The sequence below is a fragment of the Kogia breviceps genome, chromosome 2 (genome assembly GCF_026419965.1).
Source record: "Kogia breviceps isolate mKogBre1 chromosome 2, mKogBre1 haplotype 1, whole genome shotgun sequence".
In the NCBI taxonomy this organism is placed as follows: Eukaryota; Metazoa; Chordata; class Mammalia; order Artiodactyla; family Physeteridae; genus Kogia; species Kogia breviceps.
The window spans coordinates 164,112,176-164,138,434 of record NC_081311.1 but is presented as its reverse complement, the minus strand read 5'-3'; the positions used below and the strand labels follow the sequence as shown (position 1 = coordinate 164,138,434).

At 41.0% G+C, this 26,259-nt stretch overlaps 1 protein-coding gene across 7 annotated transcripts in view; it reads left to right on the top strand.

Annotated features, from left to right (window-relative positions):
* Positions 1 to 26,259, top strand: part of ANKRD44 (ankyrin repeat domain 44) — a 323,674-nt gene that overhangs the window by 121,562 nt on the left and 175,853 nt on the right. For all 7 annotated transcript variants that reach the window (XM_067026492.1, XM_067026494.1, XM_067026491.1 and 4 more), the window contains exon 2: positions 4,761 to 4,844. In XM_067026492.1, the coding sequence (XP_066882593.1) occupies positions 4,761 to 4,844 (84 nt within the window). The remainder of the gene's footprint in view (positions 1 to 4,760; positions 4,845 to 26,259) is intronic.

The following is a 26,259-nucleotide window of genomic DNA, read 5'->3' as shown; positions in this document are numbered from 1 at the left end:
GCACTATACAGTGGTTTTAGCCAAAATCGAATTGATGGTTTCATTAGGAGATTTTGGAGGGGTGACCCACGACCTCATTGCAGGACAAGATGGAGTAGATCCTCTAAACCAGCCGTGCTTTCTTCATAGAACCCCTGATGGGCTTTATTCCTAAACCAGTGGCATATCTGATGCCACTAGTAGCACTTTTTAAAAGTGCAATTGAGGAAATAATTGAATTGGGTTTTGCACATGATGAAAATAATTCTTTAACACCTGGGTTTTAAATAGCTTTATTCTTACTTCCTAAAAACCTGGACCCTCAGGAATTAATAGGAAAGGTTTAAAAATTTTTGTTTTGGGGTATAATAATGTTAGTGTTTACTTATTACTAAGTGCTCTCTCAGAAGCTTAAGCTCTTTTATGCCTTGAATAAAGTGGATCCTCCAGCTACCTTATTACGCAACCTGAACATTTACTCTTATCTCCCAGGTAACAAATTACCATCTTGCTCCCCCTAGTGGAATTGTAACTCTACTTCAAAGTTTGTGAACACTTACCAGTACATATTTGATTTAGCATCTTATTTTGGGGAATTGGATATTTTCCTAGTTTGTTCTCAAAGACTGAGAATAAAATAGAAAAATATTGCATTGAGTGGGCTGATAGGGGATGTGGGTAGCAAAATTGGCTTTTTGCTGATAAATTTTCAGTTCCTAGTGTCAGCAAGGTTGGCTACTTCGTTCATAGTGGCTGCCAAATTCAAGCAGCTTCTGCTCTGCACTTCTGTCTTAGAGGGGTCAAATGTCATCAGCCTGGCAGACAGTCACCTCTAGAAGGCAGCTCCTGGCAAAGATGGTAGAGTGCTGGGAGTTGGTGATATTGAAAGACAAGAACTGGTCCCATCTGAATGTTGACTTCCACTTGTGCCATTGGTAAAGTAGGCCCAGAAAATATCCTTCTACCTTCTCGATCTACATGAGGGACTTTGCCAATATCCACAGCACATGGCAGTCATTTCCAGTGTACAGCTGCTAAACATGCTAAAAAAAAAAAAATTCCAGTAATTGAAGCTGAAATTACTGTATATCTCTTCTTAAGAATTTAAGTTTCTTTAGGGAACAATAACCAATGGTTTCACCTCATCAGAATCTCTTTTTCCTGCCACTATTTGTTTTTCACAACTTTGACCCTTGTAATAAATTTGTGTTTATTCAAATTTGCACACAAAGCACTCCTATTTTGTATATGCTAGCGTTGAAATGTGTGAAACTTATAAAAATTTTTGTACATGCCAAGGCTTAGGACTCTGTTCTTTTTCAAGTAAGGCCTTATCAAGGTCAAGACAAAAGGTGTAAAAGATACAGTGATCGCCAAATTATTAGTCAACATAATGTAAGTACTTCGTACTTATGAGCAAGAATATTGCATTTAGAATATCCCCCCTTTCTTAAAATCATGTAATAGCGACAGTATTTAGAAATATTTTTCAAAATATTTATTCTCAGGGCAAGTGTTTACTTAGGGAAAAATAAGAGAGCAGGATCTGATTAAAATCCCAACAAAAGGGAATGCCAAAGTGTTCTATGAGCATGTTTTATTTGGGAGTGTGGAGAAAAAAAAGAAACACCCATACTGGTTTGTTTTTTTTTTAAATACCACTGGCTCAAGAGTTACAGAAATTTAGTTCAAGAACTACATCCATGCAAACACACGGTTTCCGTTCAAGCAAAGCATGTATCTGTGAAGTTCTGGTTTGGAATCTCATAATGCCTGGATTAACAGTTGTGAAGACGATGAGTCAGTCACAGTGGCCGCACAGCCCAGCTGGGGCGGAGATGTCCATTTAGCAAGACTTTGGGCTTTGGGGAACCGGCACTTTTCTATTCCACAGGGAGTGTGAGGGATTCGTGAGTGAATCAGCATGTATCTCTGTGTATACACCCATGAATGTAGATACAGATGTGTACATGCATGTGCAAATGTAGGCGTGTACCTGTGGGTATATTCATGTATGTAGTGACTACAGCTCTGGAAGAGTTACAACAATGGCTCAGCTTCTTCCCAATGGATGCCAGGAATTCTGGGTGTTGACAACGCTTCCCAAAGCAGCTTTTAGCAGAGGGAAGCTGGGAGGCATTGGGGAAGTGTGCATACCATTCTCTGCTGGGAATTCTCTGCACTGATGAGACCCTCCAACAGTCTCAGAGACCAGGACTGGGAAGCTCCACATACCACCCCCTGAAGAAGGACTGTGCTGGCTTCTTTGTCTGGCAGCATTACAGGGTGGCTCTCCTTGGGAACATTCCAGCCATAGCTTGGAACCCTTGTCTTTCTTGAGGGGTGTGAGGACTGAATATCTTCACGCATTCCTTAGATTCATGAGTGAAGAGAGGCTTTGCTTACCTAGCTAGCTCTGTTTCCTTAAAGTGACTAACTAGTGGTGCATTAAACTGGGATGGGTTTGTTTCTCAGAATCTTAACTTCTCAACTGTTGATTGACCACTGTGGACTCAACACTGAAATCTTGTCTGCCTCTTGCTTGTCATCCCATGGTTATTGGGGTTTGTTATTTGCTTTCTCTTCAGGTTCAAAAAGGCAGAGAAGTATACACAAGCGTTTGGCCACAAGCAGAGCAGATAGAGAATTATGAAATAGATACACAAGATTCAGTATTTTTGTTGAAATCCTGACTTTGTGTGACTGCCTGTTTTACATGAAATAGGGTCCTTGCCATGGGGCAGATAGCCTTGAGATGTGATTAGCAGGTAGTCAGCAAGTGTGGGAAGGAAGTCCTTGTCTTGGGCAGAGTGCCAGCTGACACCAAACTAGTCAAACTTGCATCCTTTTCAAGGCTTCTTTCCTGCTACTTAATTGTTGGCAATTTGAGAAACTATCTTTGAATCGTACACCTTGGCAAGAAGGTAGGATTAAGAGAGTATAGGGGACAAAAAAGAGATACAAATGTCCACTCGCTGGAAACTTCGATGGCAGAGGGAAAACTGTGGCCAAATTCCTGGCGTATGGAAATATTTACCTGCAATTTAACATTTTTTATATAATGTTTCCTCAGGGAATCTTACTATAGTCCTACTGACAATACTTATATTGGTCCCCCCAAATAACAAGGAACACCATCAAAACATGTAAGAGAGGCAACAGGCAGGTAAAAAAGAAAAGAAAGTTTGTAGGGAAAATCAGGACTTGGAGTCTCACATAGATTGCACAGGGAGAGGTTGAGGCAGATAATGCTACCCATGTCACCTTAGGCCAGTGCTCTCCAGTTCCCAAGAACTAAGTGGGTGTTTATTAAAAAATCTAGGTTCTCAGATCCCACCCCAGAATCTCCAGGGAAGGGATCTGGGAATACAGTTTTAACAAGCATCTCAGGTGATTTCTTACCATCAGATAAGTTTGAGAAACTGCCATCATCCTATTGCCTACTAGGACTAAAATATTTCCAAAAGTTGTAAGTGTGTGTGTGTGTGTGTGTGTGTGTGTGTGTGTGTGTGTGTGTGTGTGTGTTATTGCCAAGGTTTTTAAAGTTTGGAAAAAAATAGTCAAATAGCCTGTATTGGCATCGTAAACATTTCTTAGTGAAAACATCTGTTATTTGTATAGGGTTGTAGAGTTACAGAGGGTTTTCCCATATATTATCTCATTTGTTCCTAATACCAATCGTTTGAGGGTCTGGGCAGCAAAGATCATGTTCGGCCCCAGATTACACGTGGGAAGTGAGCTCCACATGTAGCTGGCAAGTGGCAGAACTGTCTTTGAACAGGATCCTTCACCATGTGGGCAAGCCCAACACCAACCTCTGAGCCCACGCCTGGTCACCAGGTTGATGGCAGCATTTGTAACATAGATTTGCATACCCACACCTTTGCACACCACGATCTTTCTGCCTGCATGTCCTTCCTTCCCTGTCTACACACTCAAACCCATTCATTAAGGTGCCTTCCATGAAGCTTTTCTGGATACTCTTCTCACCCTACCACCCAAACAGAGACAGTTTCTCTTTCAGCTGGGTTTCCATCAGGCTTTACAAATCCTTCTACCATATGTTGGGTCTTGTTTAATATAGGTGAGTTCAATGATACCTGCTCAGTGATGCCTCCCTTCTTGCTCCCCACCCCGCCATTGTACCACTTACTTTATTTTTAAAAAAATTTTTTGTTCCACTACAGATGACAAACAGAAATGTTAGCGTTGAATAACCACTTACTTTAAATAGATGGGAAGTAATCACGTCTAAAACACTCAGTGCTTGTTGGCTAAAGTGATGGGAAGCATTCAGGAATGATTTAAAGGGTTGTCCAAACATTGACAAAGAATTGTTCAGGAGGCCAGAAACGTGGCCATTAACATCCTCTAGGAACAGAATTGTTTAAAGGGACCAGGGTACATTGTCTAATGAGAGATGGGGGAAGGACAGGGGACTCTATGCACAAAAGCATAGATTTGGTAGTTTCCTTGATGGGTAATTTAAGGGCCTTTCAAGGACATCTTCAACTAGGGGTGATTTTCATGCTATACTCCTAGCCCCAGGTTAGATGTGACTGTCTGTCATGGCTTTCAAATCATATTATAGTTAATTCTTTATGCAAATACACCCCCTACTAGACTTCGAGTGAGGGTGAGCCTGAGCCATATTCATCTTTGTCTGCCAATTGATAATTGTTGAATAAACTTTTTGGGGAACGTATCTTCTAGCCATCTGCATCTGAATGCAATCCAATTATTTAATTATAGTTCTAATTCAAATTCTCCTGTGTTTACAGCCACCATTGGTCCAAGCAATCTTCAGCGGTGATCCAGAGGAGATACGGATGCTCATCTACAAAACGGAAGATGTGAATGCTCTGGTAGGAGATGCCCTGGCTTTGCCGGCTCAGACCCTCTTAACCTTTTCTGTGCCATGGACCTCTTTGGTGTCTGGTGAAAGCCCTGTCCTGCTTCTCAGAATTCTGTTTTTAAATGCACTAAATAAAATATATAGGGTTCGAATAGGAAATCAATTATATTGAAATTCAGTTATCAAATCAAATTTTTCCTATAATAATATATGTGTTTATCAGCACATTTAAACGGCAAGATACAGTAGGAGATCTAATAGTGACCATAATTTAAAAATAGTGGTGAGCCTACTGAATATTTTGTGCTACCACTGTAATGTGGTATGGATGTGATTTCTGCTGCCACTACTGAGGTTTGCTGCCTGCATTCGTAATGCGAAGAAACGTGGAGTTTCCATTAGAAATTAGTGAAAATAGAGACAGAAAATGTGTACATCTAGAACCCTTGCCCTACAGCAGGGATCGACAAACTATGCTCTGTCACCTGTTTTCGTACAGACTACCAGCTAAGAATGGTTTTTATTTTTTAAATAGCTGAAAAAAGAATGAAAAAAAGAAATATTGTGGCACAGGAAAACTCTATGAAATTCAAATTCTGATATCTACAAGTAAAGTTGGGTTGGAGTACGGGCAGTGCAGCTTTCATACAGCAGCAGCAGAGTCGAGTCGCTGTGACAGAGACAATATGTGGCCTGAAAAACCCAAAATGTTCACTCTCTGGCCCTTTAGAGGGACATTTTGCTGCCCTCTGCTCTGGAGGGTCCATGAACCTGGGATCAGTGGATGGACTTGGCATTCTGTGTGCACCCTGAAATCGTATGTAATATGTGTGTGCACTTGTGGACATATTTTTTTTTTCTGTGAAAGGGTCAAGGCATTTCATCAAATTCTTAAACGGGTCTTTGACCCCCCAAAGATTAAGAACCACTGGATCTGGAAGTTCTTGAAATAAAGAAACCTGCAATGAAGAAAGGTGAAAAGAGTTAGTCAATCATTTACCCTGTTAATAGTTTTCTAGACCTAGATTAAACAGGCAGTTATGTACAGTACATGCTACTAATTTTCTTAATGTAACTCAATTACTTAAATGCTCCAGTCCGTTCGGGGGGAGGAGTTTTCTTTGAAGTCTCTGGTGTTCAGTAGGAACAACAGAGTCAGACACATGGGGTAAGAAGAGCTTTGCCACCGGGAAATGAATTCTGTCTGAGGTTGCATCTCTATCTGGTCGGCTTTATTCAGAAGGCGAGTCATTGGTGCAGCCGTTGTTCTGTGGCAGTGTAGGTTGCTGTGGCTTTTTGAAAAACCTTTGGGCCACTTCTCACCAGCTGGCACTGAGAACAGCGGAGCAATGTGCTGTGACATTTTTGCAAGGTAAGCACAGATGAGGCCAGGGCCAGACTCCTTGAGAGGGCAGTTGGGCACTTGTGCAGGGCCTGCGGGGCCCTGTACTTCTGAGAGGAGGCGAGGCAAGGGAAGCTGATCATCTATGGTTCTGACATCACCAGAATTTGCCCAGCCTGTTTTGTGGCTTTTCCTGATGATCATGAGCCAACGGGACTCTTGTTCAGTCATACATCCCAAGAAAGATTGTACTGTCCTCTGAATGGCCTTTATTTCTGCTTAGGTAAGTGACAAACGTCCTCTGGCTGGTAAAGATTAGGGGAGCTTAACCTGAGTTGTCACCTAACTGTGTGACTGAATTAGAGAGGTTTACTCCTGAGCATGTAGATTCCTAAGTGTCTGATGGCTCAAACATAGGAGAAGGTTGATTCTCTTATGAACAGATTAGAGGGGTGGCTCTCTTCCACATAGAGTCCCAGGTATCAACATGTAGCTTCTAAGGTCACTCAAGGGGTTTGTCTCTGGTCCAACCAGAAGGGAAAAAAGAGTGTGGAGGCAAAGCATGGGAGGATTTTTATGGGTCCACTTGGCAGTGACTTAATCACTTCCACCCACGACCCACTGCCCAGAACTCAGTCACGTGCCAATCTTACCTACAAGGGAGGTTGGGAAATTAGTGTAGCTGTGGCCCCAAAGAGTCAGAGAACAGGGACTTGGGTGAACAGTTAGCAATTTTGGCCACATCAATATATGGTCTGAGAGAATTCTAGGGAATACCTCTTACTTGTCTGTACAGTGTCTTGTTCATTTGACAGTTACTTACTGAGTTCAGACCCTGTGTTAGGTGGTAGGGATACAGCAGTGAGAAGATAGCTCTTTCCCTCGTGAGCTTGCATCATGGCAGAGAAGGCAACAAATGAGAAATCATACCTTGGTGTTTTTCTGAGGGAAAATCCAGGACACTATGTAGGGGCCTAATCATGAGGGACTAATTAGACTACTGAGGAGGTTGATTTTTACTTGTAGCCTGTTGGATGTGTGGTGGCAGAAAAGGGTGGGATAAAGGGAGGGAGAGGAATAAATGAATGAATGAGTGGTTAGATGAGTGAATGAACACACACAAGGGGCGCCTGAGTTCCTTATGTTGATCGTGTGGCTTTTCTGGGTCCACAGCCCCTTTCCTCCACTCTCACCTCTTAAGACTCCCTCTTCGTGTCTCCCGTTCCCTTCTCTCAGGTGAGCATAGAGATCATTTACTCCCCTACTCTATCATCAGGTGTGTTGGAGACACTGAGCTGTCCTCTCCATGTCACGATTTTCCTTTGCCAGCACTCCGTAGGGATCAGTCACAGGGACTGTTTGTGGGAGGTGGATTAGGCAGTTTAGGGGAAGTGGTTGTTAAATAAGGGCATAGGGAGATGGAAGATAAATAAGGATTAGAAATCTAAGCCTAGAGTTTCATTTTAGGATAGAAGAGAGGCTGCTCCAGTACATTTCAGGGTCAAGGAAGGGAAATAAATTGTGGATGAGCCTCTTGTTAGTGGGAAAACAGTATTTGTCTTCCCTTCTCACCTTTTGCTTTTCTCTCTTTATCCCTATTTATTCACTTAATTTTTCCTTTCTGCCTTAGGTTCTGACTTTTCTGCCTTCTTTTCTCTTCCCCACCTTTCTGTATCTTTTGATGGGTTGCCTGTTCTTTGGTATAAATACCTTTTGATTAGCTGATCCTGATACAGGAAGAGTCTCATCCAGCTTTGCCTCTGTGTTTTTCCAGACTTTACTTCCCGGTAGTAGTATTCATGGACCCTATGCATCAACCAAACCAAATTACTCAACCCACTGGTATTTTATTCTTTTCTCACTTCTCCACTGTTCCAATCCCACCTGTCCCTTCCAGGCCTACTACTTCCTCTGGTAAGTTTTCCTGATTCTCAACTTCCTTTCTGCTGCCTTCTGCGCCACGTCCCAACTCCCATAGCTCTTCGCACCTCACTGATCACTTTACTTGAGTTATTTATGTCTGTGTTTTACTTTTGAGAAACTCTGTGTTTGATGACATGATTGCTGTGTCATTCATTCTCATTTGCCCAGTGGCTCAGTCCAGTCCTTGCAACACTTGTTGAGTGAATGACTAGGCCTGCTTTATCGCTTATGTTGAGCCAGTTTGTGGTTGCCTATTTTTCATTTCTGCCAATGAGGACAAGTTGCCAAATAGTTCTGGCTTAGGTAGTGGCCCTCAGTTCTCAGTTGTAAGATTGAAAGTTCTCTTCATAAGATTGAAAATCTGTAGATGGATTTGAGGAGCCACTGAAGGATCGAGAAGGGTACTCTGAGTCTTTTTTGTGGTTTCTCTGGCCGGTGGCATGCCAGGGGCTGGAAAGGTGGGAAGACAGTTATATGTTCTGAGAAATCCATTGAAGTTGACCCAGCTGTAGCTGATAATAGAAAGATTTAGAAGCCTCCATCAGACTAATTAAATTGAGGTGGAGCATGTAAAGTCTAAATGAATGCAGAGAGTCTGAAAGCCAGAACTTGAACTCAGTAAAGGCATTTTGGGGATTATGTCCTGACAACATGACATCAACAGACCATTTTACTATGCACCGCACTGAAACAAGGACAGAGACGAATTGGTGCCTGTCAATAGCGAGTGGTGAAGACGGGGAAGGAACCATTCCCAGTGAGGAATGGCTGAAGAAACTGGTGATGTTTTAGACTTGGGAAGGACAGGAGAACTGTCTGAAATAGTTCAAGCACTGTCAAGTTAAAGTGGAGCTCTTCTTATATGTCTCTTGGTTGTAAGCTGCAGAAAATAAGATTTTAGGTCCAAATATAAGAAAGAACTTAACAGAGCTGTCTAAAGAAGTAATGAGTTGACTTGACAGTATTAAGTTCCCTGAAAGACCACTAGACTAGAGATTCTAAAGGTAGCTAGAAGTAGTAACACACATTGCCCCACTCTCCTGTCTTGTGCCCTTGGCTGGTATTGCTAATGGTTCATGACCTTTTTTTCACCTCTTAGTCTTAAAGGCCTAAATTCATTCTCAGGACAGCACTATTAAATTGGAATTGGCCTATAAATTGAAATCTTCTTCCCATGCCTGGACTAGGTGATGTTTACAGTCTCTTAAAACTGTGAAAGGGCTTCCCTGGTGGCACAGTGGTTGAGAGTCTGCCTGCCGATGCAGGGGACACGGGTTCGTGCCCCGGTCCGGGAAGATCCCACATGCCGTGGAGCGGCTGGGCCCGTGAGCCATGGCCGCTGAGCCTGCGCGTCCGAAGCCTGTGCTCCGCAACGGGAGAGGCCACAACAGTGAGAGGCCAGCATACTGCAAAAAAAACCAAAAAACAAAAAAAAACAAACTGTGAAAAACTACAATTCTAAGATTTGTAAGTCCCCTGTGATAGCAAACCCATGGAGTTTATTTCTTTTTTAAAGTATCACTAACAGATAATGAACACACACACACATATACACACACACAAAATCATTGTCATACTAAATAAAATTCACAATAATTCCTCAGTATCACCTAATATACAGTGCATATTCAATTTTATTTTGTCCCAATAGTTTCAGAAATGCCTTTTCACAGTTGGGTTGTCCCTGTGTTGATTATCTTAATGCATCTATTTTATATAAAAAAAAAGATTTTGCCAAGCAGTTAATGTTTATTATTTGCCATAATAGGATCTGGCCCAAGTATATTGGTGCATTTTGCTTACTCTCTGCAGTTCCAGGGAAAGAAGGGATGATGTGTGCATCTACTAGAATAAATCTTGAGATGAAAACTAAGCTCAGTGAGCAAAGTACTTAAAGTGAAAAAAGGGGAGAAAAGCATTAAAGCTGTGGTTCTTGACTACGGGCGTTAATTCAGGGGATGGTGGCCTGCTATTCTTAAGATCCAAGTGAGAAAAAAGAAACTGTATCAACAACATTGTATGATGAGGGGATTTTTTTAAATAAATAGGACAAATTATCAATAGTAAATTTATAATTTGTTCTCATGTGTGTGTTGCTATACCTACAAAAAATACACCATACATAGTTACAAAAAATTTTTTTCATGATTATGACTTTTAAGATCTACTTTCTTAGCAACTTTAAAATGTGCAATACAGTATTATTAACTATGGGTACCATGCTGTACATTACATCCGCATGACTTATTTATTTTATAACTGGAAATTTGCGTTATTTCTTTTAAAAATAGAATATATTTTTTGAATCCATCCAGAAGGCTGCAATCTGACTCTACCTAAAGAACTTTGAGTGATAAATTTAATGTCCTCTCTAAACTTTTCTCAGCTTCATTCTATCATGTCATGAGAACATGAGAACTACAAACTGTAGAGCACAGGCTTTTTTAAAAATTTTGTGGTATACGGGCCTCTCACTGTTGTGGCCTCTCCGGTTGGGAGCACAGGCTCCGGATGCACAGGCCCAGCGGCCATGGCTCACGGGACCAACTGCTCTGTGGCACCCGGGATCCTCCCAGACCGGGGCATGAACCCGCACCCCCTGCATCGGCAGGCGGACTCTCAACCACTGCACCACCAGGGAAGCCCGAGCATGGGCTTTTAAACTTCTAGATTTTTGTGTATTTTCCCTCACCTACATATATCTTACTTGATTTTTTCTTTTTTAATGAGGAATTTGATATGGGGATAAAGACTTGAGGTGTTTTGTTAGCTTAGAGACCTGTACACCCTCTAAATTAGACCTAAATCAGAAACTGCTTGGAGTAAGGAGGCTGCAAGCCAGGGTCGGGGGACAACCCCCAAAGCAAAGTCCCATCAATATAGAAGCACACTGTCACTGGGGGTGATGACCCTCTCAACTCTCACTGAATGTTCCTGCACAAGAATGCAGGCGCAGCGTGGCCCAGACTTAAGTTTTTAAGAGAAAATACAGGAAATCTCTAAATTGTTAAATGTTGGTTCCAAAAAAATGATCCAACATCATTCAGGCCAAAGAAAACACATCTGTGGGCCAAATCCAGCTTGCCGGCCACCGTTTTGCTAACTGTGGATGAGATCAGCAAATATTTAGCAGTTAAGGTTTCTCTGGCCACCTGCATCTGGAAATCTAAAGCATGGTCCTGAAGCAGAGGGTCCGGGGTTCTGGGGAGAGCAGTGACCTGTGTTCTGCAAGCCTGGACAGCACTTCTGGCTCCCTGGCCCATGGGTAGGCTGGCAGCCCCTTCACAGCTCTGGGAGGGGTGCTTTTTGTCCTGAGGGTAGGTGCCCATCTCTCAGCGTATGCCAGGCAATACTGTCACCCTGCTCCTTGTTGGACCACTGCCCAGGATGTGGGGCTGTGGTTTGGAAGCCATGACCTACGTCCTGTAGAGAATGATTCATGAACTACAGACGGCTCTGAGCAAGCTGCAGCGATGTGGCTTCAGGGCATTTACAATGTGTGAAGGCAGGTCTGGTTAGCATCATTCCTAATTGTCCTTCGGGACACTTAGCAGCTGAGGCCCCATTTCTCCAGCACTGGCCTTCCTCTGGGAAAGAGAAATCTTATAAGGGTATTCGACGTGCAACCTCCAGATAGTAGAGATGGGTATTTTGGAGCTATGGAAAAATTCCAAGTATAATGGCATTAGTATTATTTTACAGTTGCTAGACATTTTTACAGCACAAAAAACTCTTGAATTAAAAGATCTACTTTGTAAATAGCTTGAAAATGTGAACATCTTTGGGATAAAGGGTTATGGTTTTCCACGTTAGCTGTTAAGTTTGGGGGAAGGATGAAAATGTGAATAAATGAGCTACATCATTCTCAGATGGAAAGAAGACTCACTTGTTAGAAATTAATGTATAAATTCAGTGCATTTGATTTGGGTGGGAAGACTTGGATTGGGGAAGCTTGACAAGATCATTCTAAACTTTATCCAGAGGAATAAATATATGAGGAAACTCTTGAAAAAGAAAATCGGTGAGGAGAGAATTTCACCAAATATAGTAAAACAAATTACAAAAGTATAGAAATTAAAACAATGTGTTACTGGCATAGGAATAGACAATCAAATCAGTGAAGCAGATATCGTGAGTCCAGAATTAGACTCAAGTGTATATGGTCATTTGGTATACAATAAAGGAAGCATTTGAAACTACTAGAATGAAATGGATTATTTAATAAATGGTGTTGAGACAACTGGCTGGTAAAAAGCTGAATCCTTCCCTAATTTCTTATACCAAGATAAATTCTAGAGGTAGAAAATAAAAAGATGAAAGTAATGGAATACAAGGGGGGAAATACTTTTTTAATCCTGGTGTGAGGGAGGACTTTCTAAGCATAATAGCAAAGATAAACATCATAATGGAAAAGATATCTTTGAATATATAAAGACTGTAAACTTCTATATATTAAATCTCCATAAACAAGGTTAAAAGATAAACTAAAGGTATGTACAATATATGTGAAAAGTGTTAATGTTCCTAATATATATAAAGAACTCTTGCAAATTATTTAGGAAAAGATAAACACCCAAATAGAGAAACGGGCAAAGAATATGCAGAGGCCACTCACCAAAGAGGCTGTAGATAGCCAACACGTATATGAAGGGGTGTCCAGTCTCAATCTCACCTGAGATCTAAGAATTCATATGATAGCCATACGGTGCCATTATTTACTTGTCAAATCAGCAAAGATGGAAATAAGATCTCAAGGAGGGTGTAGACAAAGGGACACTTTGATGCCTTTTTGGGGAAAGTGTGATTTGTACTAGCCTTTGGAGGACAGTTTGACATCTATATCAACATTCAACAGAGTATATCCCTTGACAGAGCAGTACCATGCTGGGGAATTTACTCTAAGGGAAATCACTGGACAACTATATATACAAAAAATGCTTGTTGCTATGTGATTTATAATAACAGGAGATTAGAAATTACCAGTAGTTTATTTCTGAAATATGTTATAGTATATCCATATGTGATAATATCATACTACCTTTAAAAAGGGTGATTTGTATCAATTTTTACCTGTTACATATATTTATTGATGGGTAAGATCTTCAAGGTCTTTTTTTTTTTGGCTGTATTGGGTCTTCGTTGCTGTACACGGGCTTTTCTCTAATTGCAGCGAGCAGGGGCTACTCTTCCTTGTAGTGTGCAGGCTTCTCAATGCGGTGGCTTCTCTTGTGGAGCACGGGCTCTAGGTGCATGGGCTTCAATAGTTGTGGCATGCAGGCTCAGTAGTTGCGGTTCACGGGCTCTAGAGCACTGGCTCAGTAGTTGTGGTGCATGGGCTTAGTTGCTCCGCGGCATGTGGGATCTTCCCGGACCAGAGATCGAACCGGTGTCCCCTGTGTTGGCAGGCAGATTCTTAACCACTGCACCACCAGGGAAGTCCCTCAAGATATATTTTTGAGCAAAACAGCCAGTTGCTAAGCAGCATATGTCATGTGTGCATATAAGTTTAAGAAAAGGTCCAAAAAGTTAATTATGGTTGAATCTGGGTAGTAGGATTTCCGCTTTTTTCTTTATTCCTTTATGTGTTATTAAGATTTTTTTACACTGACCAAGTATTGTGTTGATAAATGATAAAGACTAATACATTTATATCAAGAAGCCACATGCACAAGAAAGCCAACAAACCAGGTTCCAAAGTTGTTCATATTCAGTATAAGGATATGACTGCTAAAATGCACTTGTTATATTTGTTTGAATAAGTATAGAGCATACTTCAATGGTGTGGTACTTACTACCCATAGTAATAAGCAGAGAGGTGCTCCCACATTTTATTACATTACAGGGGCCTTTCTCGTGGTGGTGGGAGATGTTGGCATCTCAGTAGAGTCCTTTTCTTTTACCATCATGCTTTCTTCTTTGGAGGAATTTCAGGGGGGACCCCATTCATCGGCATTTAAGACTGGAAGTGTGTATGAGTGAGATTCTAGAGGGCAATATCATATAATTTCATGTCTTTTTACTTAGGTTTATGAACCACATGTCATATCATAACTTATGGAAAAATAATTTTGATTGCTAGTTTTGATTAGGGTAAAAATCAAGTAAAAGTTTCCAGGTGCTTTTTGGGCTTCTTTATTTTCTAATTTCTTTTATAATTAGAATATACCTTAATCAGAAAAAAACATTTAAAGCTTTGTTGAAAAGAGGTAACTCATATTTAAAATGAATTGGGCAGAGATAACCACATGCCCAGATCATTCTTAAGAGATATGCGCAAATTAAAAGGATATAACATATGTTTTAGATCAATTAGTTGTGTCAGCTGTGATTTTTACCAAGGAAATATTGCTTTTGGTTTCAAATGTTAAATAACTATATAATTATGACAGCCAGAGGACTTTCCATTTGTAGTTTAATAGATGTATTATCATTGCAACTGACTTTCAAAGAAATGCAAAGAGCTTAAATGTATGTTTTATTTAATTAGGGTGGAAGCCTGGGGGGCTGGGTGGGACTTTTTTCCCCAGGAGGTTGCATAGCTGGTTGTAGTCAAGTCAGTTGCCAACTTTCTGCTTCAAGAGATGTTCCTGGCAGTCAGTCTAGGGCAGCTATGGGTTTCTTGCTATGTCCTTTCCAAAGTCACCCTGAGTGTAACACAGGCCACATTCTCCTTCTTCTTCAGCCCCTTCCTAAACTCCTTCCTGGCTTTCCTACTCCAGCATGCACCTGATCAGAATTTTTGATGTAACACCTTCACAACCAACCCTTATATGTCCCTGCTTGATATACTTTATGTGTTGGTACATAATCCCTATCAGTCACACCAAAATGCAACTGTGGTGTAGGGAAAAGAGTACTAAGTTTAGCTCAGAGGCAGAAGCCTTGGGTTCTGTGTGTTTCTGAGTCAATTAATCTACTCTGGGCTCAGTTCCCTGTCTATAAAATGAGTATGATAACAAACTTTTTATAAGGTTTTGGTTGGAGAGATGCTATGTGTATATCTGTTAGGATTAGATTTGGCTGCATTAGAGAGAAAATAGATGATAGTAAAATGGTAGCTTGTAGTAAAATAAAAGCTTATTTCACTAAAATATAGTGGTTTTGAATAAAATAGAAGTTTATTTATCTCCTCTGTGCAAGTACAGAGATAGACTGTCCAAGACTAGCGTGGTACAGTCATACCTCAGAGATACTGCGGGTTTGGTTTCAGATCACTGCAATAAACTGAGTATCACAATAAAGCAAATCACATACATTTTTTGGTTTCCCAGTGCATATAAAAGTTATGTTTACATTATAATGTAGTCTATTAAGTGTGCAATAGCATTACATCTAAAAAGCAATGTACATACCTTAATAAAAAATACTTTATTGCTAAAAAGTGCTTAACCATCATCTGAGCCTTCAGCGAGTCATAATGTTTTTGCAGTAGTAACATCAAAGATCACTGATCACAGTTCACCGTTACAAATATAATAATAATGGCAGGGCTTCCCTGGTGGCGCAGTGGTCGAGAGTCTGCCTGACGATGCAGGGGACACGGGTTCGTGCCCCGGTCCGGGAAGATCCCACATGCCGCAGAGCAGCTGGGCCTGTGAGCCATGGCTGCTGAGCCTGCGCGTCCAGAGCCTGTGCTCCGCAACGGGAGAGGCCACAACTGTGAGAGGCCCGTGTAAGACAAAAAAAAAAAAAAAAAAAAAAAAAAACCCATAATAATGGCAAACTTTCAAAATATTGCAAGAATTGCCAAAATGTGACACAGAGACATGAAGTGGGCAAATGCTGCTGGAAGAATGGCACCAATAGACCTGCTCAACTCAAAGTTGCCACAGACCTTCAATTTGTAAAAAAAAAAAAAAAACAAAAAACAAAAAAAACAGCTCAGTATCTGAAAAATGCAATAAAGCAAAGCACAATGAAACAAGGTTTGCCTGTACTCAATGATGGTAGGAGCTAGTCTTTGTCTCCTTTTGTGCTGCCATCCTTGGTAGGTGGCTTCCATCTCATTGTCCAAAATGTCCACTTAAGCTCCAGCCATCACATCCAAATTCCAGATAGCAGGAAGGTGGAGGAAGGGACCCCCACCCCACCCCAAGGACACTTCCACTAAGGAAATGATTGCTTATGTATTGTCTAGAACCTCATCATATGTTCATGTACCTGGCTAAAAATAATTGTTTTTTATAAAAGAGAGAGAGATGTTGGGGCAAACCAACAGTCTTTGCCATGACCTTTGAAAGACTTTTGTGACCTGGGAAATACTCTGAGTCCAAAAAAGACTACATTATTTATGTAATATGACTGTGAGGCAACAGCATATACATTCATCCATTCACCAAATATTTATTAAATACCTGCTAGAGGTGTAGCACTAGAGCTGACACCCCATATGCTTTCTCACATTTTCTTAGTTAGTTTATGTTATTTCCAAAAAAGGGTTTGAGAGATCCATGTAGCTATGATTCCCTCCCCTCCTCCCGCTTTGCTGTGCATGTGGGAACAAAACATCACTAAGATATCATATTCCTCTATTTGGGAGAAGGGAAGGAGAAGGGTGACATTGGAGCATGTTGTAAATGGCAGCTCTCTAGCTCACCAGTACAGACACTGTGTGTTTTCCCCTCCAGCTCTCAGAGGTCCCGTCTTATGTCATCAATGCTTCATGTTGCTTTACATCTTGTGTCCCTACTTACTTTGTGTATATGCCTTTCCCTCTATTTAAAACAGATGTGCTGGATTGTCTCGTTATCATCTGCCCTCTCCCTTTCAAACAGGGAACACTCTGTGTTTGAACAAGCCTTTGTTTTATTTGGGAGGCAAAGATGGATGGAGGGATGGATAGATAGATCAATTAGTGGGCAGGTGGGTGGATGGGTATGCAAGCAAGCATGCATAACCTAAAGGCCGGGCAGCATTGTCCAGTACTGGGGTTATTACTGTTCTCGGGGGACCCCGATATGTGCAGGATCCCTAAGGAAATAGTATCTGCAGTCACAGGCCCAAGATACTCCATTTGGAAAGGATTTGGAAATGTCTGACATCCTTCCTTGTAATCTTTCAAGAATTGACAGTAGTGGGCTTTTTTTTTTTTTTTAATCTTCTTGTTTCTTTTATTATGAAAAATTTCAAACATTCAGAAAACAACCACGAGCCCACTACTGAAATGGAACAAATGTTAACATTTTGCCATATTTACTTAAAAAAACAAAATGAAATTTTATAGCTGTGGAGTTTTCCTCATATAAACACATGCTCCTTGTGTCATTCATGTCTTTGCATTAGCACCACCTTATCTGAGACACCGTCCCCGAACTTCCTTTTTAAAAGAGCCTCCCTCCATCAGCCTCTAACCTCTCTTGCTAGCACTTTCACCGCCCGACATATACAGTGCATTTTTCTGTCTTCTGTCTGTCTCCCTCCTAGCATGTCTCCTCCGTGAGAGCTGGGACATGGCTTTGTTCCCATTGAATCGCCCTCATCTGGCATCAACTAGGATCAAATGAACAGAGATGAAGCCTCTTTTAGGCTTCCTGACCCATCATCTCCCTCCATGTCTCTCTCCCCAGGGGGAACCACTGTCCTGAAGTTTAAATACCCTTCCCATCCTTGTCTTTATATACTCTAATTTTATTTATACCTTTAAATCTCTGTGTGTGCATGTGTGTACATAGATGCCAAAACAATAGATGGTGTTGTGTATCTTTAAATACATTAACTAAGCAAGCTGTTTATATAACAGCTTGCTTAGTTGCTTTTTCTGTAAGTAACTTGCTTTTTTCTCTGTAACTTGCTTTTTCTTGTTTGACATTATGTGTTTGAGATTTATCTATGTGGATACATGCCCACAAGAATTTACTTCATATATTTCATATTCCTACAATATTCCTTATAGGATTTTATCACAGTGGGCCCACAGCCTTTTAATAATGGCTATATTACCCTTCTTTTGTCAGGGGCTCTCTGAATCTGATCTGTGGTAACAATTGTACAAATCCTAGAAATGGGCTAAAAAATTAAGATGGTAAATTTTGTTATGTGTATTTTACCACAATTTTTTAAATTTTAAAAAAACTTATTAAATTATACCTTTAGGAAAAAATAAGTTAGAAGGGGGACCAATAAGGCTTGTACTCTTTGTAAAAGTGAAATCATTGTTAATGGTAATCTTAGAGACTTAATTTTACTCACCGTTGAATACATTTAATTATAACAGTAGCTTTTTCAAGGAATTGTGACTTTGTTCTTTGTACCTTAGAAACTAGAATTCCCTCAAAGAAGACATACAAATGACCAACAAGTACATGAAAAGGTGGTCAACATTACTAATCAGGGAAGTGAAAATCAAAACCACAATGAGATATCACCTCACACCTGTTAGAATGGCTATTATCAAAAAGACCAGGGCTTCCCTGGTGGCGCAGTGGTTGGGAGTCCGCCTGCCGATGCAGGGGACACGGGTTCGTGCCCCGGTCTGGGAGGATCCCACATGCCGCGGAGCGGCTGGGCCCGTGAGCCATGGCCGCCGGGCCTGCGCATCCGGAGCCTGTGCTCCGCAACGGGAGAGGCCCGCGTACCGCAAAAAAAAAAAAAAAAAAAAAAAAAAGACCAGAGGTAACAAATGCGGAAGAGGATGTGGAGAACAGGGAACCAACCCTTCTATACTGTTGGAGGGAATGTAAGCAGGTGCAGCTGCTATGGAAAACAGTATAGAGGTTCCTCAGAAAATTAAAAATAGACCTATCATATGATCCAGCAATTCCATTTCTGGGTATATATCCAGAGGAAAAGAAATCATTGTCTTGAAGAGACCTCTGCACTCCCATGTTCATAGCAGCATTATTTACAGTAGCCAAGGTGTAGAAACAAACTTAGTATCCGTGGATGGGTGGATGGATAAAGAAAACATGGTATATATGTACATTGGAATCTTATTCAGCCTTAAAAAAGAAAGAAATCCTGTCATTTGCAATAACATGGATGAACCTGGAGGACATTATGCTAAGTGCAATAAACTAGGTAGAGAAAGACAAATACCACAGGGTATCACTTAGATGTGGAATACAAAAAAAAGGTAAATATGTGAGGTGATAGATGTGTTAATTAACTTGATGGGAGAATCTTTTCACAATATATATCTATATCAAATCATCTCATTGTATATTTCAAATATCTAAATTTTTGTCAATTATATCTCAATGAAGCTGGAAAAAAAATAGAATTCCCTCAGAGATAAATCACATATTTCAGTATATAGTTCTCCCATATTAGAGAACCTTTAATGGTTTTTCTCCTAAGGAGAGAAACTTGAGAACAAATATATTGAGTTGCCCTAAAGTAATATTCAGGATTCTTGGCTTTGGTCAAGATTCTAAATGTCAGGGAAGTCTGTTTTTGCAACAGCATGACAACTTGACTTCACACATCGGTACAGATTAACTGAGTGCCTGGGTTTTCTTGAAGACACATTCAAATATTCTCTTTCCAAGCTTCCTATTAAAAGCAGACTTGTTAGAGGACAAAGCTTTATTTATAAAGCCATTTTGCAGATATAATTATAGGTACAATTGGAAAAGTTAAGGAAGATTTATCACCCATAATTTTGAATAATGACTCAGTAGACCTTGGCTAAATGTGAAACTGTTCTAGAAAGATCACACGATTGACCCTGTTTTTCATTTTGCTCATAAAAATCCATCTGGGCTGTCCCATGAATGTCTTGTTTCTACAGATACAGTCAGATTTAATGAGCTATTTATCAGTTTCAAAAACAGGTCCTGTTACTGCATTTCTTAAATTCGATTGGTATATTTCCCCAAACCCTACTAAACTTGAATACTTAAAAACACTATTTAGGGCTTCCCTGGTGGCGCGGTGATTGAGAATCCGTCTGCCGATGCAGGAGACATGGGTTCGTGCCCCGGTCCGGGAAGATCCCACATGCCGCGGAGCAACTGGGCCCGTGAGCCATGGCCGCTGAGCCTGCGCGTCCGGAGCCTGTGCTCCGCAACGGGAGAGGCCACAGCAGTGAGAGGCCCACATACTGCAAAAAAAAAAAAAAAAACACTATTTAAAACATATTTGGTAGTTAAATTAACTATCTAACCGTGGCTGTTTCACTTCAGTTCAATCAGCAGATGTTTATTGAGCATCTACCATGTTCCCAGCACTGTGCCAGGGCTAGGACTATAAGGTGAATACAACAGGGTTCTGGTCCTCCTGGACCACATAATCAGGTGGCTGAGACAGATATTTATCCAAGTTATCAAAGGAAATGGTCAATGCTACAATAGAAGTAGAATTGTCCTGTTACTCCACGCTCCCTGTGTGGCCAGGACTCTTAGAGCAATAGATTACTACCCTCAGCAACAGTGCCAGGAAGTGCATGGCAGGTGTGAAGGTGGTGATGAGGGGAGAGCTTTTAAACCTATCCACCATCTTCATCAACTTCCTTCTCCAAGCTGCCAATAATAATAATGACAGTTGATCTTTTCTCAATCTTATATAAAGTATGACTAAAAACATCTTTAGAAACTTTTCTTTTATTGAATTAAAGATAGACTTTATTTTTATTATTTTATTTTATTTTTAACATCTTTATTTGAGTATAACTGTTTTACAATGGTGTGTTAGTTTCTGCTTTACGACAAAGTGAATCAGTTATACATATACATATGTTCCCATATCTCTTCCCTCTTGCCTCACCCTCCCTCCCACCCTCCCTATCCCACCCCTCTAGGTGGTCACAAAGCACAGAGGTGATCTCCCTGTGCTATGCGGCAGCTTCCCACTAGCTATCTAATTTACATTTGATAGTGTATATATGTCCCTGCCACTCTCTCAGTTCGTCACAGCTTACCCTTCCCCCTCCCCATATCCTCAAGTCCATGCTCTAGTAGGTCTGTGTTTTACTCCCGTCCTACCACTAATCTCTTCATGACATTTTTTTTTCTTAGATTCCATATATATGTGTTAGCATACAGTATTTGTTTTTCTCCTTCTGACTTACTTCACTGTGTATGACAGACTCCAGGTCTATCAATCTCATTACGAATAACTCAGTTTCATTTCTTTTTATGGCTGAGTAATATTCCATTGTATATATGTGCCACATCTTCTTTATCCATTCATCTGTTGATGGACACTTAGGTTCCTTCCATGTCCTGGCTATCGTAAATAGAGCTGCAATAAACATTTTGGTACATGACTCTTTTTGAATTACGGTTTTCTCAGGGTATATGCCTAGTAGTGGGATTGTGGGGTCATATGGTAGTTCTATTTGTAGTTTTTTAAGGAACCTCCATACTGTTCTCCATAGTGGCTGTATCAATTTACATTCCCACCAGCAGTGCAAGAGTGTTCCCTTTTCTCCACACCCTCTCCAGCATTTATTGTCTCTAGAGTTTTTGATGATGGCCAATCTGACCGGTGTGAGTTGATATCTCATTGTAGTTTTGATTTGCATTTCTCTAATGATTAATGATGTTGAGCATTCTTTCATGTGTTTGTTGGCAATCTGTATATCTTCTTTGGAGAAATGTCTATCTAGTTCTTCTGCCCATTTTTGGATTGGGTTGTTTGTTTTTTTGTTATTGAGCTGCCTGAGTTGCTTATAAATTTTGGATATTAATCCTTTGTCAGTTGCTTCATTTGCAAATATTTTCTCCCATTCTGAGGGTTGTCTTTTGCTCTTGTTTATGGTATCCTTTGCCGTGCAAAAACTTTTAAGTTTCATTAGGTCCCATTTGTTTATTTTTGTTTTTATTTCCATTTCTCTAGGAGATGGGTCAAAAAGGATCTTGCTGTGATTTATGTCATAGAGTGTTCTGCCTATGTTTTCCTCTAAGAGTTTGATAGTGTCTGGCCTTACATTTAGGTCTTTAACCCATTTTGAGTTTATTTTTGTGTGTGGTGTTAGGGAGTGTTCTACTTTTATACTTTTACATGTAGCTGTCCAGTTTTCCCAGCACCACTTATTGAAGAGGCTGTCTTTTCTCCACTGTATATCCTTCTCTCCTTTATCAAAGATAAGGTGACCATATGTGTGTGGGGTTATCTCTGGGCTTTCTATCCTGTTCCATTGATCTATATTTCTGTTCTTGTGCCAGTACCATACTGTCTTGATTACTGTAGCCTTGTAGTATAGTCTGAAGTCAGGGAGCCTGATTCCTCCAGCTCCATTTTTTGTTCTCAAGATTGCTTTGGCTATTCGGGGTCTTTTGTGTTTCCATACAAATTGTGAAATTTTTTGTTCTAGTTCTGTAAAAAATGCCAGTGGTAATTTGATAGGGATCGCATTGAATCTGTAGATTGCTTTGGGTAGTAGAGTCATTTTCACAATGTTGATTCTTCCAATCCAAGAACATGGTATATTTCTCCACCTATTTGTATCATCTTTAATTTCTTTCATCAGTGTCTTATAGTTTTCTGCATACAAGTCTTTTGTCTCCTTAGGTAGGTTTATTCCTAGATATTTTATTCTTTTTGTTGCAATGGTAAATAGGAGTGTTTTCTTAATTTCCCTCTCCGATTTTTCATCATTAGTGTATAAGAATGCCAGAGATTTCTGTGCATTAATTTTGTATCCTGCTACTTTACCAAATTCATTGATTAGTTCTAGTAGTTTTCTGGTAGCATCCTTAGTATTCTCTATGTATAGTATCATGTCATCTGCAAACAGTGACAGCTTTACTTCTTCTTTTCCTATTTGGATTCCTTTTATTTCTTTTTTTTCTCTGATTGCTGTGGCTAGAACTTCCAAAAAGACTTTATTTTTAATAGCAGTTTCAGGTTCACAGCAAAATGGAGCAGAGGATACCCTCTGTCCCCACATATGCACAGCCTCTCTCACTGTCAACATTCCTGGACAGAGTAGTACATTTGTTACAGTCTGTGAGCCTGCACTGACATTCCCCTCAAAGTCCACAGTTTACCTTAATATTTACTCATGGTGTGGTTCATTCTGTAGGTTTTGACTAATGTATAAGGACATGTATCTGCAGTTATAGTATCATATAGAACAGTTTCACTATTCCCCCAATCCTCTGTGCTCTGCCTATTCATCCCTCCCTGTCTCTGTTTTATTGAACTTTACATATAACCTAAGTAAGAACAGTTGGCCTGAAATGCAAAAGCGGCTCCAACTAGACTGTCACACCAAAGCCCTCCCAAGCACATTCTGGAGTCACTGCTATGTTACTTCCTTTGGTCATCCACGCCTCTACGTGAGAGCTGCTGTGTTTAGCGCAAATGCTCACAGTTTATGTTGGAGTCTGTGGCATTAAATTCTGTGGTTTCAAAACCATTGAATGTGGTAGATGTGTTCATGGTCAACTTTTTGTTCACCATCCTCCCTTTCCCATCACACTTTGACCACCCTTGTCTTTATAAAAAGGTTGGAAGGGCTTCCCAGGTGGTGCAGTGGTTGAGAGTCCGCTTGCCGATGCAGGGGACATGGGCTCGTGCCCCTGTCTGGAAAGATCCCACGTGCCGCGGAACGGCTAGGCCCGTGAGCCATGGCCGCTGGGCCCGCGCGTCTGGAGCCTGTGCTCCGCAATGGGAGAGGCGACAGCAGTGAAAGGCCCGCGTACCACAAAAAAAAAACACACCCCAAAAAACCAAAACAAACAAACAAACAAAAAAATGTCGGAAGTGTCCAAACAGAATCAACTTTGTACTGCTGAGGGTTAGGGGTCTTCTGTACTCCAAATGTCTGATTACAGTATAAACAGACCTATTTGCTTTTAGGGAAGCAAATGTTTTCTGTGTCCAACTGAGCTTGTAAAATTTCATTAAGAAGCTAATCATTAGCCCTGATTAAGTAAACACTGGATGTTTGGCCTGAATATTTTAACTTCCTATTTCCAGGCTGGCTTAGCCTTCTCAAGGTTACTGATGGTCAGCTGGCAACCATAATTTTTCAGTCACCTGTGCAGTTTTCCACTCCATCATCAGAGAATCTCCTCCCCTCCCCCATTCAACTGGGGAAGAAAACCAGGGCTCTCCTAGAGTCCCAGACATGAAGCTGGTTCTCTGATGCTCATTAGAGGATTTTTTTTTTTTAACATCTTTACTGGAGTATAATTGCTTTACAATGGTGTGTTAGTTTCTGCTGTATAACAAAGTCAATCAGCTATACGTATACATATATCCCCATATCTCCTCTCTCTTGCGTCTCCCTCCCACCCTCCCTATCCCGCCCCTCTAGGTGGTCACAAAGCACCGAGCTGATCTCCCTGTGCTATGCGGCTGCTTCCCTCTAGCTATCTGTTTTACATTTGGTAGTGTATATATGTCCATGCCACTCTCTTACTTCGTCCCCGCTTACCCTTCCCCCTCCCCTGTCCTCACATCCATTCTTTGTGTCTGTGTCTTTATTCCTGTCCTGCCCCTAGGTTCTTCAGAACCTTTTTTTTTTTTTTTCTCTTGCAATTGAAGTAGTGAATCTCATTGCTGCCTGCTCCAGTGCAGGACAAGAGACTAAGCTCTGCTCTCTTTCTTATTCAACTTGAAATTGCCACCATTTCTATCCCTCCATATTTGCCTTTATAAACATTTCAGGCTTTAACAAAGATCAGATTTCCTTTTACTGGTACTTACAAATCAGTAGGAAGATGTGCTTAATATTACGCTTTTATTTTCAAATCTAGGAAAGAGCATAAAAGATAAAGATGCAAAAAGCTTAAAGCAGTTAGCGCCAGTAGTGACTCAGACATTATTAATATCGCTGTGGGCACAAGGAATTGGAATGGTGTTAGAACGATTTTCTCCGGGGAAGAATGCATCATGACAACATTTTCCAAAGTGTGTTTCTCAGAGGCCACAATATATTTGACTAGTGTTTAGAAGGGGAAAGAAAGGTATTTTGTGGCTAAATAAAATTGGAAGCACTTCTGCAAATTTCCTTGTTTTAGTGATTTACAATGTCTATTGCTATATTAAAGGCTCTGGGAATTCCTGCCATAAGGAAACCTGTTTAACTTTCTTCAACCCAGTGTTTCAAATTCATATGGCTTCAAATGCCTACTTTTTTTTTTTTTTTTTTTTTTTTTTGCGGTATGCGGGCCTCTTCACTGTTGTGGCCTCTCCCGTTGTGGAGCGCAGGCTCCGGACGCGCAGGCTCAGCGGCCATGGCTCACGGGCCCAGCCGCTCCGCGGCATGTGGGATCTTCCCAGACCGGGGCACGAACCCATGTCCCCTGCATCGGCAGGCGGATTCTCAACCACTGCGCCACCAGGGAAGCCCTTTTTTAAAAATTTTAATGTGACACTTGGAACCAACCCTCAGAGCCAATGGGATATACTTACACTTTGGGATATCATGTTGTAAAATGAGAGTCTCTGGAATAGTCTGTGGCAGTGGTTCTTGAACTTGAGTGTGCATTAGAATCCTGGAGGACTTGTTAAAATATAGGTTGCTGGGTCTCACCCCCATAGTTTCTGATTTGGGAGGTCCAGGGTGGGGCTTGAGAATCTCTTTTTCTAATAAGTTCCCAGGCAATGTTGTTGATGTTGGTTGGGGACCACACTTTGAGAACCACTAGTCCATGTTCAAACTGGAAGGAAACAAAAGTTATGGGAGATAGGGGTGGTACCACAGGTGCGCTGCTGTACAGTATACAACTTGGTGTACTCATACAAGATACACTGATCAAACCTGTTGTGTGTCAGGCACCATGCTAGATGCTGGAGATGATCCTTGCATTCAGGAGCTTACAGTATAGTGGAGAGATAGACAGTAAATGGGTAAAGGAAATGAGTCATAGGTCCATATGAATTGAGAAGATGACTGTGAAGGAAGCCAGCAGTGTATGTGCTATGATACTGAGTAAAAGGTGGTCGGGAAAGATCTCTCTGAGGTGGCAGGGACATTTCAGCTGAGACTGACCGTGAGAAACCGGGGGGCCATGAGAAGATGGGGATGATGTTTCAGTCTGGATAAAGCCACGAGCAAAGGCCCTGGGGGGGCGGTGGGGAGAGTAGCAAGTTCTGGGAATGGAAAGAAGGCCAGGATGGCTGGAGGACAGTGAGAGAGAGAGAGAGAGAGTATGGAAGAAGAAGAGGTTGGAGAGGAGACCAGGAAGGGCCGGGTCACTGGAGCTGAATGAGGCAGTTTGGGTTTAATTCTAAACGCGGAAGGTTCTGGTGACTGTGGTAAACAGTC